This window comes from Prionailurus bengalensis, chromosome D4 (assembly GCF_016509475.1).
Source record: "Prionailurus bengalensis isolate Pbe53 chromosome D4, Fcat_Pben_1.1_paternal_pri, whole genome shotgun sequence".
Classification (NCBI taxonomy): domain Eukaryota; kingdom Metazoa; phylum Chordata; class Mammalia; order Carnivora; family Felidae; genus Prionailurus; species Prionailurus bengalensis.
In genome coordinates this window covers 7,180,604-7,197,353 of record NC_057359.1, presented here as the reverse complement: position 1 = coordinate 7,197,353, position 16,750 = coordinate 7,180,604, and the positions used below count along the sequence as shown (strand labels likewise).

General features: G+C 45.5%; 1 protein-coding gene across 1 annotated transcript in view; it reads right to left on the bottom strand.

Moving 5' to 3' along the window:
- The window catches only part of GLIS3 (GLIS family zinc finger 3), a 447,070-nt gene extending 430,859 nt beyond the window's left edge, over nucleotides 1–16,211 (bottom strand). Inside the window, exons 1-2 of the mRNA XM_043565257.1 lie at nucleotides 15,639–16,211; nucleotides 2,089–2,575 (exon numbers count right to left, since the gene is read on the bottom strand). Of these exons, the coding sequence (XP_043421192.1) occupies nucleotides 2,089–2,476 (388 nt within the window). The 5' untranslated portion in view covers nucleotides 2,477–2,575; nucleotides 15,639–16,211. The remainder of the gene's footprint in view (nucleotides 1–2,088; nucleotides 2,576–15,638) is intronic.
- Between the last annotated feature and the right edge of the window lie 539 nt (nucleotides 16,212–16,750).

Below are 16,750 nucleotides of genomic sequence, written 5' to 3'. Positions count from 1 at the left end.
GTGTCCCACTGGCTACTGTAACCCTAGGACAGTGGCTCACCTATAGTACATGCTCAATAATTCTCTGTTGAGTAAACGATTGGATGGAGTTCAAACGGTCCAGGACACCATCTTCAACCAGTTATTGGCTTAGCTTAGGAACTGTCAACTGAGATCTGAAAGAGACACATTCAGCCACCGCTGGCACCATCTAGAGTGGCCAAGCTACCGAGGCCAGAAAGGATGGTAACACGGCTGTCCTCAACCCCTGGCCCATGCTCATGCACACCCCATCCATGCACATCCAAAACAGATGCCACGAGCTCAGAAGCTGTGCAAGGAGCCAGAAAGTTAAAAAGAGGAGACTTGGGGGTGGGAGGCGGGGGGCGGGGGGGGGGGGAGGGAGGCAGGTAAACTAATGCTTACATTTTACCTGAGTTCCAGGATGTATTAACCCTGAGAGTTCACTGTCCCTGGATTACTTGAAGCATTTTTCCTAAACCACGAGTACACTTATAACCACTTCTGGTCACCATCAAAGTAACATCCCCAAACTCCTGACCAGCTGGCAATGCTGAAGTCACTTCTACTTCCTAGACCTTAGTTCCTGTATCAGTCAATTAACAGTAGCGTCCGACTCAGGGCCATCGTGGGGAGTAACTGAGATCGCATATTGGAAGTCTTCGACATATTGGGAGACTTCGACTATCGTCGCCAGTCAGGCTTTCAACACAAGTATAGACGAAAGCAAGCTACGGCATACTACACCAGCAGGGGCTGAAAGATTTTACTAGGTCTCGGCCCCTGAAAACCCAAGCACGTGAGCTTGACATCAAGGAACATAGCTTGTCACACCAGGGACACAGCACCCTGACAACAATGGGGTTTGGATGCAGACCCAGGAGAAGTGTTTCCTATACTCGTACTAAACATCAGCAGGTGTAAGAAACAAAACAACCTCAAACCAACCCTAAACCAATCAATCAATCAATCAATCAATAAATAAATAAATAAATAGGAAAAAAGCGACATACATGTTTCAGGCTTTTCCTTAATCGACCCATTTATACCATGGGGAGGAGTACGGAGACACTAAAACAACTTTTTGGTTATTTGCCTGATACAAATAATTATTCACCCTAACTGGGTGAGCTATCAGTTAAGTGGGTGAATGGCCACTTGGGCTGCTAGCAATTCCCTTTCGTAGTGCAAACACTTTAAATATAAACATTTAAAACCAAATGCTAAAAATACCTAAAGGAACAGATAATTGTGCTATTTTACATAACAAAGCTGTAGTTCACAGGAGATACGCGGTCTTTCTCTTTCTAGCCCAAATACACATCTCATTTGCAATATAACTCATTAAGTCAACACCGGTTTCTAGAGAGAGTGTTTCATTCAAATAATCTGCTGTTCTCCAACAATTATTCTTTCATTTCGAATGCACATTAACCAAATACTGCTGAATTAAGAGCATATTCTCTCCGCGTTTCAATTAACCCAGTTTTCCAGTTCTCCACAGGCCCCAACACATACCCCTTCGCTTTCTCTTCTAGCTTTCTTCACTCTTGTCACCAGCTTTGTTACAAAACGTACGGGTTCTGCTCTAGGAATAATTTTTTATCATTTCTATGTACTAATTCTTCACTTTATTGGCTATTAAAATCTCTCCTCTTTTATCCTTTTCTTTCCAAACCTGTCTTCTGACACCCAACTAGCACAATGACCCTTCTGGCCGCCCCCCCCCCCCAACCTTCCACGGCCTTCGGCATCCAGCCCCTTTGTGTATCCAGAGGGCGGGATTTCTCTCAAGTCACCCTTCCACCTTCCACCGCCCACCCACCCTCATCCGTGTTCCTGATCTGTCTCGCCTTCCACTCTGCTTCACGGTCCCACAAGGTGTCACGTTTGCCACTGTGGCCTCCGCACCCTCACACGCACATCCACACCCACCCCCTGGCCAAGTAAGCTACCTACTGTGAGACCATCAGCTCTGACCCTGACACTCAATCACCTATGTTTCCATATGATTTGCTGGCAGAGGAGGAACCAGGGGGAGAAAAAACTAGTTTCCACTTGTAAAAGATCCCAGAAAGACAATCCTACCTTTCCCAGGATTTGGAGGAAAAGGACTTCCAAACTCCTGATGCTTTGGCTTTAAAGTGTGTGGCCCTGACATGCCTCCAGCCTGGGTGACCTGGAATCGTGGCTTCCCATTGGTGAGCACTTGTCTCCGGGGGCTCAAGGCGGGCAGACGGAGGGGACTCTCGGCCATGCAGCTCTGAGGAGCCAGCCCTCCTCCCGAGGGCATCTTGAGATGCAGGCTGTTAGCAAGGCTTCCGATGGCAGAGCTCAACGTGCTGCCACAGGACGAGGGGCCAGGAGTCCCAGAGTGGGCTCGGATGGGAGGAATGTGTTGGCCACTGACCATCCCAGGCCCCTGCGGGCTTCCTGATGTCCGGTGGAGACTCATGCTGCATGACCTTCCATTCATTCTGAAAAAACCCGTGGCCAGGATGGTCAAGTATCCAATGGAACTAATGAGTCCTTTCAGGCAAAGTCCAATAAGTTATCCATGGTGTGGGTTATTAGCCTGTTTAAAAAAATAAATGCAGGCATTTTTAAAGGTAAAAATGAAAATAAGTCACAGTGAATTTTCCACCTGTGTAGCATTCACATAAGGAGGAAAAGAAGCAGTCTTAGCAAAACAGCCTTTTATGCAAGGCAGGGTCATCAAATACATGGTTCATTGGCAGGCACTCTCCCTTCCTGCATTCACGGTAGACATGGGTTATGGATCACTGCATTGTTGTGTTTACCACTGAGCCCTTCTCAATACAGGGCTCTTGGCAACTACAACCAATCAACTGGTGCCAGCTTGCAGGATGAAACTTATTTTGCTCCCCAGAGGATCTGACCATCCTAGTTCACTTCTGCTACAGTGAGTCTTAGGAAACCCAAAGCATCACCTCGTGAGCTATGAGACCAATGCTTCAACGTTTCCAGGAAACAAACCAAAGATATGGCCTCTGAAAAGGATGTCAAACCACCTCTGATTTTTACTGTAAGAGCAAATTTTTCACAGTCCCTGGATTTACAAAAGATAAAAATACGGGCCTGGGATTCTCGCAAAGATGTCATATGCCCATATATCCAAACACAGCAACATGATGATTCTGAGTTACGGGGATGGCAAAAGAATCGACATCACCATACTCTCACCTTCTATGAAGGCCCTAGAAAAGGAAAAAGTCTGTGCAAAACACTTTATGGAAAGCATAACAAAAGAAGAGCCCTTCTAACGGTAAGTATGTCCACCATACTCCACATACAGTAAATCAGCCATTCACCACCCCGTTCCTCAAGCAGCAAAGAGAGAACCAAGGACTGATAAGACCACAGGACGTCATTATGCATCTGTGCATCATAAGGTCAGTACTCTCTGCTTACAAATCTTTAGAAAAGGCCATTCCTTGCCTTGATCTGTAACAGCCCTCTGAAACGTACACAGACTCAATGAGGTGATTAAGTGTCACTACTCCAAATGAGTGACAGACACAGTCACAATCCGCATTCTTTTCCACAGACAGGATAGTCATGAAAAGAAGCCAAAGCTGAACAAATGCAGGAAACAGGACTGAGTGCAAAGCAGCAGTGGTCAGATATTCTCAACTGGATGATTCCTGCTTTTTCTATACGACCCACTCAGTGTCTTAGACAAGTATTTCCAACCAAATCCTAAATGAGTGGCTCCATCGGTCATCAAGGGCAGAACATCACATAGAGAAAACTCTCTACAAAGAGTTTTTGTTTCTTTGATCCTTTTAGGAAAGCAAAAATATTTGATTTTCAAGTCAAGCACTCGCTGTGCCCTCAGAATTATGTGTTCCCATATGTTGAAAAACTTCAAAAATTATTAACAACACAACATTTGGAAAGTTTTCCTCATCCTTACCAATTCTCTACCTTATGAAGAATTCCAGGGATGCCAGGGTGGCTCAGTCGGTTAAGCGTCCGACTTCAGCTCAGGTCATGATCTTATGGTTGGTGGGTTTGAGCACTACATTGGGCTCTGTGCTGACAGCTCAGAGCCCACTTCCCATCTTCTGTCACCCCTCTCTCTGCCCCTCGCACATGTGCATTTCTCTCTCTCAAAAAATAAGTATTGGGAAAAAAAAAAAGAATTCTATTAGTCTAAGGCACCCAGGTGGCTCAGTTGTTAAGTGTCCAACTCTTCATTTCAGCTCAGGTCGTGATCTCACAGTTCAAGAGATCAAGCCCCGCATCAGGCTCTGTGCTGACAGTGTGGAGCCTGCTTGGGATCCTCTCTCTCTCTCTCTCTCTCTCTCTCTCTCAAAAATAAACATTAGAAAAAAAGAATTCTGTCACATTTCATACTACCAAGCCAAGCATTCTTGAGAAATACTCTGATATCTAACTCCCGCCCTTCCCTCCATTACAGTCCCCAAGAATGGACAAGTAAATCCAGCTTACCCAAACCTTATCATTTGAGTTGTTTTATGGAACAACAAGAAATGAACCCTGGTATCAAACTGGTTGTAAGATGCTGGTTTTTCACGTTGGAAAACTTCTAATGCGTTTTCTGCTGTGTCCATTTAAAAAGAACTCCAGTATATTATCTTCCTGTCTATTGATTCCTGGGTTGATTATGAGCAAGAGTCATTTGATGTCTCTGTGCTTTGCCAGAGAATATTTGCCATCTATTCTCCACTAATTCATAAAGTAGTGTTTTCCCGGGGCGCCTGGGTGGCTCAGTCGGTTAAGCGTCCGACTTCGGCTCAGGTCACGATCTCGCGGTCCGTGAGTTCAAGCCCCGCATCGGGCTCTGTGCTGATATCTCAGAGCACGGAGCCTGCTTCGGATTCTGTGTCTCCCTCTACTCTCTGCCCCTCCCCTGCTCATGCTCTGTCTCTCTCTGTCTCAAAAATAAATAAAAAACATTAAAAAAATATTTTAAAAAGTAGTGTTTTCTGAGTACTCTGAACCCTGCAGAAGAGAGCCCTCATTCACTACGAACCTAAATAAACAAATAAAAGTATACATATGTTGTATCGGCAATTTGTTGAAAATACGGAATCATCCAACATGACTGGCATTATGAGTCACTATGAGTCCATGTGACCAGTGTCTGAAGATTTGCAGACTATGCCCATTTCCAGGTTTTTAAAAATAAAGGAGTCATTTCTTTGGCAGCAATATCACATGCAAGCAGGAATTCTCATCAAATATCTGAATAAAAACATGTAAGTAGGTACTTAGTATTGGGTCAGATCATCAAAAAGGTCAGTGTGCAGGAAAAATAAAGCATTAAGAAGTTAATTAAGTATCAGACACTCATACTTGCCTGTCAACCTGGACTTTCATTTTATTTTATTTATAAACTGTGCCCCTGTTTTAAATCACTTTAGGTTGGAAGTAACAACAATAACAAAAAATGCACTTAAATTTTATTACCAGAAAAGCAACAGCCAGAAAGTAAAGCGGTTGATACCATAAAGAAACGCCAGTGGGGCAGTGGCTTATGAGCTGAGAAAACCAGCCTCAAGTCAAAAATAAACTGTATGTGAAAATACGCTTAATAATCCAGTTTTCACATTAATTATGCCAACAGATTTTTCAAGCATTAGAGACCAGAATTTAAAAATCAATTTTATCTACCGATACCATAAAACTTTATATACTTTTTAGCTAGGCCATATGTTCATTTATAATCCTAGGCCCACTTGGTAACAAAAAAGGAATGAACTGCTAACTTTTAAGAAAGACGCTTCCTCATTGAGTCAGAGTGGGGGAAAAAAAAAAAGCACTCAATTAGAAGGCAGGACACCAGAGTTCTACCTGTGGCACATCATTTATAACTTCTTTGGACTCAGAGCTTTCGTCCGTAAAATAAGGAAGTTGGTCACAATCACTGAGGTCTCTTGAAATTCTGATCTTCAAAATAATTAAGATAAGGAAGATGATCCAACATACCTACTGATGGGGCGCTTGGGTGACTCAGTTGGTTAAGCATCCAACTTGGGCTCAGGCCATGATCTCATGGTTCATGAGTTAGAGCCCCACATCTGGCTCTCTGCTGTCAGCACAGAGCCCAGAGCCCACTTCGGATCTTCTGTCCCCCTCTCTGCCCCTGTCCTGCTTGCGCTCTCTCTCTGTCTCTCTCAAAATAAATAAACTTTAAAAGAAAATACCCACTTACAGAGATCAAGGATAAATATGTAGATTTATGACGTTTAAATCAAGGGGACAGGGTAAACATGGAAGCAAAAATAATAATCTCCATCCACTCCATCAAAGCAAGAGCTGGTAGGAGGCTCGCACGCCAGCAGTGTGCCGAAAGACAACACTTAAAAGACAACCTTGAAAAATGGTATCCGGATTAAGTTTGCCTACGCTTTGACGAAAAGTGAAATCATAACTCATCAGTATCAAAATCTAAGTGGTAGGATTCCACTGGTAGAGCATCCTTCTATTTAAAAACTTACTCAAGTTTCCCAGAATTACTTTTTCTTTCATCCTCTATCCAGTACCTTTCCCCAAGGTATCAACAGAAAAAAAAAAAGAAGAGAAAGGAAAAGCAAGGAACATCCAAAAGTACAAATTTATGGTATTCTGAATCTGACATATTGATACATTTAGAGTTTTTAATACTCCATTGGTTCAAATAATAAAAATGTTCATTTTGTCAAATGAGTCAATGTGAGTTAATATATTCTTCCTTTGACCACTTTCAAACTCCTAAAACATCCTCCTTTAAGTCAGGTCTAAAAGGAAATTACTTAACTGCTAAGGAAACTCAGCCACAAAACCATTTAATGATTTCACTTGTTTTCTGGAAAAGCTATGACTTTGATCAAAATACAAAATCATGACTCTACCTTCTACCCAAGACTCTAGGCACTGCGGCTCACAGATTAAAAGATTCAACAAATGAAAAGCAATGTTAACTCATCCATTCAAGAGCATTCCAAAAACATGAGTTCCATAATGCCTATTTACAGCCAAGAGCTCTTTCTTAGTAAATATCATTAATAAACTCATCTAGAGTCATAATTCATCTGATGAGCCAGTTAATTATTAATTTTCATACATCATTTCATTTCCTTAGGCTACATTTAGCCTTTGTTACATTTTCCATTCCTTATGCCACAAGCGTTATTCTTACCCCACACAGAAAACCTGATAATGAGGCACAAAATACTGTCAGCAAACAAACTGCTCCTGAATTGGTTTCTTTATATACATCTAAGCCATCTAAAATAGAGGTTTTATTGATTCTTTTTATTCTTTTCCCTTCAGGTTAATGATTGTATAATTTCATTAACTGCTTTTTCAACGTCTCTGCCTTGATCATTAATAGACCCGAGCTATTCCCCTGCGCTTCTCCGGTTACAGCGTTTGTAGCCTGAAGAATATAGAAATGAAAAGCCTATTGACAGATAATATAAGTTATTCTCATGCACGGCTGCGGTGTGAAGCACATTTTGCAATTCAATCAAGGACAGATAGAGCTGAATGTTCTTAGATCCCAGGAGTTCATTTTAATAAGCAGAATGTACCTTGTCCTAACACAGGTGACTGACTCCTCAGAAAAGACTGTATAAACAAAAACCAATCGTGTAAGTCATTTTATTGGCAACAATATAAACACAGCTATATTAGATGAAACCAATAAATCAAAATTATTCTTGTCTCCAATTTTAACGAGAGGAGAGTGCAAACATGTGCCCGTGTACCTGGAGGATATTATAGAGGAAATGCCTTGGATGTGTACAATATCGTTTCTCTAAATTGGAAGGGAGGGTACTGAATTATGATAAAGTAACCCACAACAAGGGAGGGTTGACCATTTCTGTGGTTTTATAACTTTATTCAGTGAGACCGACAGATTCACAGACTTCACAACAGAAGTTACACAGGAACAGAGGGGGATGTTTCCACATCAGTGAGACGTGAAACACAAACTCAGGGAGGTTACACCTCGTAACCACCACATGTAGAGCACACAGTCGTGCAGGCAATGCCAAGGTCTGATGTTGGTAATGCTAAGAATATTAACATATTTATTCTGAACACTACGATGTACAGATATTACTCAAGCAATAGAATCACCAATAAGATACAATCTAAAAAAATCAAAGCAGTGAAGCACTGAGTTCTATCACTTAAAAAATATGAAGATAAACTACTGTTCCCTCCAGAGATTCAAGACCTTTCTGTCATTCAAGACCACTCAGAAAAGACAATATAATGAACATTATGGATCTCATCTAATAGGACCCCTGACTGTCTTATCTTTGGATTCATTTCAACCCTTACCTATCTAGAAATACACATATTCTAATTTTTCTATTTTTCTATGTTGTAAAAATTTCCTCAATGAACATCATCTTCCCTAAGTATGGTGTAAAATATCTGGAAGTACCCTTTTAAATTTAAATTAACAGCTAGGAGATTCAAAATGCAGGTAGTAAATACAGACAAAGGTAAGAGAAAGGGGGGAAGGAGGACGGACATAGGAGAAAAAGAAATGATCAAGTCCAATTCAGAAATTTATTCTCTAAGTTAGTCAATCCTAACCTAAAAATCAAAGCAGAATTGAGAACCTTCCACATAAAACCAATAATTACAGATTACCGAAAGACATTCAGAACCTTCAGGAAAACACTACTGGAAGGCAACATTAAAAGTTCAGTAACCTCTCTTAGAATCCCCGCTCCATACTTCAATCCATCTATATAACTCTCATACACCCCAAGCTCACTAAATGTCACTACTTTTCGTAGTAATTACCTACAAATGTTTCATTTACCTTGCCTCAATCACGAACTCGTCAAGGAGTAGGAAAAGTTCTAGAAATCTGTGGCCCTACCACAAATGGCAAGGGAGAAGGAAATAATTAGGACTGTAAGAAATCACACAAAATGAGAATGAACTTGGAAGCAAAAGGATTTTTTAAGACAAACATAGGTTATGTTCAGGAAGGTAACCGTGCCGTGGCCGTAAGTTTAACAAAGCACTAAAGTTTCTAAAGCAGCGTTTTTCAAACTGGTGGCAGACTGATAGTAGGCCCTGCAATCAATTATTCAATACCGAAAGTGTTTTGTAATGAAACAGAACTGACTAGAATAAAAGAGAAACTATCAGAGTACATCAGATGTATTAATGGTTAAGTACTGTTTTACTTCAGTTTACTTGTGGGTGTACGTGTCTGTAGATCTTAATGCATATAGTGTATTCTGGGTAAGATGAGAAAAATGTAGTTGATTGTGCGTTACAGTCAAAAAGGCATAAAAGCCACTGTTATAAAAGCATTTAGACTATCTGCCTGCCCAGGCATCTACAAAGAGAAAAACCTACAGGTATAGATAGAGCTGAATAGCCAAAGTAAAACAAATATCAAAATATAGCTGCATTAAATAAGTATTATTTATTTTAATTAATATAAATTATACATATATACACATATATATATAAAGTAGATCTATAAATTTGACATTTTTGGCTTTGTAAAACATTAGGATTAAATAATAAAAGGCTGTCCTACCACTGCTATCTTTCACTGTGTATTTGACTCGGTAAATATCATTCGATCAACATCAAACAGATCGACCAACTAACAGAATTAGGATCAAAATGACCCACAAGTTTAGTTCTTCTTCATTGTAGAAGAGGGAAGACCTTCCCTGAAATAGAACTTCATTCTCACAATGCCAAAGGGGGACAAGTTTAAATTAACACATGACTGCCCTTCAGAACTGAGTTTTTCCAAACGGGTTCTTAATAGCAGTTAACCATCAGATCCCATGAAGAGGAATTTGAAATGGAAAAATGAACACATTCCTTATGATGTCACCACTGAATTAATTACCTGAATTGCAAAGGGTGAACACCGCATGGCCATGGTCTGAGACACAAAGGCTTCTTCAGAAATATAAAGGAAGAGTAACTGGCTGGAGTTTTTTCTTTAAAAACAAAAACATAAACAAACCTCCACCTTTATACAAGAAGATACAAAGGTAGTAAAATTTGGCAAATGAAAAAGACATTCTTTGTCAGTCTTTGAGGACAAATGACTACTCGGTCTGTGTGAATAGCTATTTACACAGCTAAAGATCACAATCCTTTCAAAAAAGTAATAAATATCTACTTATGGAAGATTCTAGAAGTAAAACTGAATTTATCACTCACTAAACCAAATATTAAAGTGTCCCCCATGCCATGTATCACTGAACGATTTCTTTCCTTCAGTGTAGTTATTGCTTAAAAGTGACCAATAAAACTATTTTTAGTGTTGGTAGACAAAACTTTTACACAAGTTAAATTATGTTCGCTGACATCACTGCAGAAGTATGAACATTCGCAACAATGACTAGTCCCTTAACCAACATGACAACATATTTATTTAAAAAAAAAGGGGGGGGGGGAAAGGAGAAAGAAAAAGAAAAAGAAAAAGAAACAAAGAAAGAAAAGAGAAAAAAAGAAAAAACCAACATGAATGACTCAGTCAAGTTACAGAAAGAAGTGGAATCTACTGGTCATGCTGAAAAGGTTGGGAAAACATTAATCCATTTCTTCACACACAAGAAAAACAAGAACTTGTACACAGCCCTGGCATCTCGTTAGCTTTCTGTGTATAGTATTCGGCAGGCCTAGAAAGGAAACTTCTTAGATCTGGCTCGGAACTTGAGGAATAACTGCTATTCAGAAAGCCTGAGCCCTATCAAGGCCCCTGGCACGGGGTCTGACCTCGTGCTGTAGCCCTACCTGCCCATCTGCAGTCCCGCAAGGCTTGCTGCACCTGAAGGAATGTGCGGCTGCTCCCATTCTTGGCCTTGAGGAGATCTGATCGGACGAGAAGGGCCCCATCGGCTTCCTCCATCTCGGGTCTGCTCTCAACTATGGACAGCCCTCATGATTCCAGTCTTCCAGACAAATCCCCTGATCCTGTTCCCAACGTGGATCATAATCGGATCCTTGTCTCTGTTCTTACTTACTGCTTTCGAGTCCACATGGGTGGTCCTTCCCCTCCTCACTTCTCTTGCCCCCTTTTTCCCCAAACCCACATCCTCCATACCCTCCAGGTCCACCCCAAATACCCACTTTAGGCCTTCCCCCAACCTCTGTTAATATCTGTACCTGTTTGTAAAACAGTTAGAACTACGCTATTGTACGTGGTTCACGGAATTACTCACAAACAATGAAAACTCATAGCTAAAAGCTGGGAAACAAATACAGTAATTTCGGCCCTGAGACCAGGCACTTCTTTTGATGTGGGGGGTGGGTGGCCCTCACAGAGGAACTGTCAAATGCATCTGGAGATGGATGGTGCAAGGCGCATTCTCCTTGCTCACCCCGCACTGGCTCCATGCTGTATGCTGCACTCCTGTCTATGGTCTCCCTATCAGGCCCTCATCGGGACAGAAAACACAGCTTCTGTTCTGCTAGTGTTTTCCTTGATTCTATCATGTTAAGTGATGCCTGGCCAACTAACTCTGCAATCTCAACTGTTCTCATCATCTTTAAAAAATTTTTTTAATGTTTTTATTTTACTTTTTGAGAGAGAGAGCGTGCATGCGAGCGAGAAGGGGAGGGGCAGAGAGAGAGATCATGAGATCATGACCTGAGCCGAAGTCAGACGCCCCTGAGCCACCCAGGCGTCCCTGTTCCCACCATCTTTAAAGGGAAATCCAAATTATCTGACCGACTAAAACGTTGTTATGTCAGCAAACAAGACAGCCCCAGGAGTACATATTGAATCATCCAACTTACATAAGGTATTTTTAAAGACAGGCAAAATTAATATATCTATTAGAAGTCAAGGCTGTGGCTAGGGAACACGGTGACTGGAGGGCAGTGTGAGAGATGTTTCTGGAGTGTTGATAACATTCTATTTCTTGATCTGAACACCAGTTGCTCAGTTGTGTTTAGCTCATGAAATTTCATCAAGCTTAAGATACGTGTACTTTTCTGTATGGATATTTTATTTCACCCCAATAAAGAAAAAATGGGTTTAGTGTCAACTCTGCCTGGAGTAAATGGAAAACCTGGAACTGGGGCATCTTTTATCAAACGACAGGTTAGAGTCATTTAAAGATTCTGTCATAGACCTCATCCTCCAGGACGGAGTAAGGCAGCACATTTTTTTTACCGCATAGATTTCCTACATGCTTGTTTATTTTTAAATTTGATTTTCAATCTTAATGGATCCTGTGAAGCAACCAAACAAGTGAAAAGTTGGAGTCAAGTCCTGTCTTTCTACCTTCTTTCTAATACCCTGTACAGAGAATAATTACAGAAACACAGAAAATGACTTCTCCAGGGAAGCGAGTGTGGCCTGGATGCCACTTCCTGAATTATCTTCTTCAAGAGGTACTTCATCTATATTCGGCAAGAATTACAAACTAACATTCCAACTCCAGAGATCACTACCTACAATACGCGAGGGACCAAAGTGAAAAGATTGTCCTCAGATTTAATTTAATAGCAAGGAAGAATACTCAGAGAAAAAAAAAAAAGACTGAGGACACTCAGCTCCCTTTCGAAACAATGGAAAGACCCCTTTCTGCCATATGAATGAAGGCAAGGCTGGTACCAAACGTTAGTTTGCTGTTATCTAACCTCCCCCACCCCGCCTATTTTGGCCCAATAGGAATTTCACCTACTAGGTGAACCCTGGAGTCCACCCCACCTGCCCCCTCCCCTCAAAAAAGGTTGCTTTTCTTATTTGGAATGAAGATCACTTCCAAGCAAACCAACAACAGACCTCAGGTATTCGGTGTCTGACAAACTGACTACCCTTAAGTAACTTGGGTGGAATTAGGCATCAGAGAAAAGATGCCCTCTCCCAACTGGCCTACGGTGAACCAGGAAGACAGGGAGCAACAGCAGCACTGGGACTTAAGTGCTCAGGCTCAAGAACTGTTAAGTCCTTCGAGCAACAATGATGACTTCAACAGCCAGTAAGAAAAAGTGTTTTTGGAAAGTAACTGGGAAAGAACTGTCCCCTACTCCTCTCAAAGGCACTGGAGGGTCTAGTCCGGCTGCCACAGACAACTAATGGCAACTGGAGTGCATTCGCGTGTGACCCTTAAACTTCAGCAAGTTCCCAACTGCAACACATGATATACAACATCACACACTCCTGTCTCTACGTGGCTGCAAGCTTCCCCCCAGCCTCCTTTGTGAGCAGATCCTCTTTCGCAAACCTTCGCAGGACGCACTTGTTTAACACATTACCAAGGAAGTAAAATCCGAGGAGGGACAAGAGGAGAAATGGGAAGATTTAAACCAAACAAGTCAATTTTGTACAAAAGAAAAAAAAAAGAAAAAAAGAAAAAAAGCTTCCCAGCTTAGCGTAACAGAGGGTGCTCTAATGGAGAACGTGACACAGGGGGAAAGGGATGTCTGGCTGACTCCCAAGGCAGAAATCATGACTCATCAAAGCTTTCAGTGGGGACACAGAGACTTCACATTAGTCTGGAGCTCACCTTCAGGCCAAGAAACGCTCTCTGCGCTGGAAACTAGGAAACTGCAGTGTGTGTCCGGCATCGGTACCAACCGGCTGTGAGCGACTGGACAAAACCCTGCGAGTCTCTGGCTCTCGGTTTCCCCATTCACAGGTGACCCCATCCATCGCCAAGGTCCCTTCCAGCGTTCACCGTCTATACTTGATATTCCCCGGTCCTTTTCCCAAAGGGAACTGGTCCGCTGGGGGGAGCTGCGGTACACGCCTCCCCCCACCCAGCCCGACCCAAACTCCGCAGAGATACTGAGGTTCTGGAAGTACGTGACCAGACGGTGCAAAGCCCTTTTCTCTGCAAAGGGGGGCCGCAGTTACAAGAGTCCCGTCCCCACAGATGCTGCTCCCCGTGATTCCGGAAGTACCCTCCACCCCAGGCCCCAGGCCCGAGTTCAGATGCTCCGGGGGATCCGGGCCTCCCAGATGCCCGGGAAGCCTAGCCGCGGGGTGGGGAAGACGCAGCAGAGGGGCGGGGGCCTCTCCAGGCGGGAGGAGGACTTGCGAGATCCGGAGAGGTGCTGGGGACCCACCGGACGGGGAGACGCGCCTGGGGCAGGGCTGGAGGAGAGCAGCACTTCTGACCCCGGCTGCCCTCCCGCCCCAGGTCCCAGGCCCCAGTCACCAGGCTCCCCCAGCAGAGGGGCGGGTCTGAGCGGGGAGGCGACAGGGACCGGCTGGGGTGCGCTGCTGCGACCCCGCCACTCTCCGGCCGCCTCTGACCCCAGCCCTCGGCCCAGTCCGCGAGCTAGCGCAGCAAAACAAAACAAACTCGCGCTGGTTTCCTGTTGTGCAACCCAGTCCTGAGTAAGTCCGGGCCGAAAGGGCGCCGCCGCCGGCCCGCGGCGGGGAGCCTGGGCGGCGGGGACCCGCGCGCTGCCCTTCCCGGCCGAGCTGGGACGCCCGGGCAGCCGCGGGCCCCGCCAGCCGCAGCGCCCACGGAACCGGTGCCCCAGCCCCCGGGTCTCCTTCCGCGTCTTTCCTCCCAAACACCCCGGCGAGTCGAGGGCGCGACCCGCGAAGCCAGAAACAACCTTCTCCCAAAGCGTGTCCCTCCAGGTACCTAACTGAATCATCCATAGGATGACAAATACGTCCGGGCCAAGTTTTCCAGACACTTGGGCAACTTCCTCGTCCCCGGGGTGATTTGTCAGCTCCAGTGAGTAACTTGGAAGTGTCGCTCGGGGCAAGGTGTGTGTCTAGGGGAGAACCTGGTGCTCACTCACGCTTTCCAGAGAGCAGCCCCGACTGACTGCAAAATACACACAGGGTCATTTACAGGGACGGGAGCCGTGAGCACGACAGAGTGCCCGAGACTGAGACATTCTCCAAACAGTGCTGACATTCTGTCGGCCCCAGAGAAGTGTAAACGCGGAATGACGAAGCCGAAGCCGGCGGGGAGTGCGAGCGTCTGGGTACGTCTGCGCATTCTGCGGCGTGGGAGGTGATAGTTATAGACCTGGCGGCTGCGGGTGGCGGGACCGTCCCAGCGACAAGCTCAAGGACCCCCAACCGAAGGGCCTCCTGGAGCAGTGGGGACCTGGTCTCGGGCGAGGTGCGAGCGTGCAAAAAAAACGCCCTTGGTGGAGCTTCACAAACACGTGGGAGCTGGAAAAGGCAGCTTCAGCCCCGTGTGTGTGCGCGCGCGGGACCTCACGTCACCCCACCAACTCTCACTTCTCCAAAGTTTCCCTTCAGTGGGGACTCCTGGGTGGCGTGCAGGGCCACAGCCGCGCGTCCTGTAACTTGCCTTCATTGTGTGGCCCTCTGGCCCCTGCTGTTCAAAAGAAAAACCAAAAACAAAATCTCCTCCTAATTAAAGAAACTTTAATACCTTGTGGATTTCCTCTCCGTCTTCTACACCAGGCGCTCTTAGGCAACTGACAACAACACGGCTTGATCACTAACTGAGGGCTGCCAACAGATCTTTCCGAAAATCTGGGGCTGGGGGGCGGGGTGCGCGTATCCTTAAACCCGCGCAAACGCCACTGGCTCCGCGTGGAAAACTAATTCTAATCCCTAGTTTGTATCTCGGAGCGTTAACTCCCCCGCACTCTCAAGCGCCGGTTTCTCCCGACTCTCGCCTGCGAGCAAAGTTCCTATGGTAGCCACTTACCAGGTAACCCGGATTTCCACAACAAAGCCAGGCAGGCGTGTGGGTCCCTTCCCCTGCCAGCCTGTGAGTGACAGCCGTGGCCAGCGCTGGCGAAGAGTAACTTGGGGCTCCAGCCCTTCAGCGCGCTCCGCGGGTTCTGCCTCCTTCGGAAACGAAAACTCTCATCCAAGCCGGGGGACGGTGCGCGGAAACCCGGCCCCGGTGCCGTGTGTGCGCGCGCGTGTGCGAGGGCAGCGGCAGCAGGGGGAGGAGAAGGCAGAGGGGGGGTGGCTGGACCCTCGGCATCAGCGCATTCTCCCCCCCACACACACACACAGACATACACACACGCAAATGTTTTTAAAAAGTTGAGTTTCGACTTTGTGCCTCGCCTGTCCCGCTCATCCTCGCCCCGGGCCGGGGGATGTGTCTGGGGGGCGGTGCGGGATGCTGGCTAATTGCTTTCGGCGGCGGTTCCGTGGGGGGGGGGGGGGGGGGGAGCGCTGGTGCGAGCCTGGACGACTGCTGGCGAGCGTTGGGGGGGGGGGGGTGGGGAGGGGCAATGGCCCTGGCGCTGGTGCCCTTGCGCGCCGCGCACTGGGCTGCAGGGGCGGCGCAGTGTGGACACGGCTGCAGGGGGAGGGAGGCGGGAGGCGGAGAGCGGGGGTGAGGGAGGAGAGGCAGCCCTGAGAGGAGCGTGGATAAGTGTTCATCGGCGCAAGGGCCGGCCTGTGGCCAGCTGCTTCCTGAGTGTGAGCGCTGGTGGGGGGCGGGGAGGGGGGCGGGGAGGGGGGGAGGAGAGGGAAGAGGGTGGAGACGGGCTCGCTGGTCACCAGGCTGGCCAATTCGATGGCTGAGCTTATGTCTCCCTCTCCACGCGTTCACACACACTGTCCCTCCCTTGTGCCTGAGCGTTTAGGAACTCCAGAACAGGGTACAGCAGCCAGGCACTCAGCCACCTTCTTGGGCCTTATTTGCTGAATTGGCTTTTTTTTTTTTTTTAACATGAAAAATGTGTCAGCTTTTCGACAGGATCTGATGTCAAATGGTAAAGAACAAGTGAAAAAAAAAAAAAACCCCAAGAGTAAAATGGAGAGAGAAAAAATTTTTTAAAAGTGGTAAATGGCAAAAGT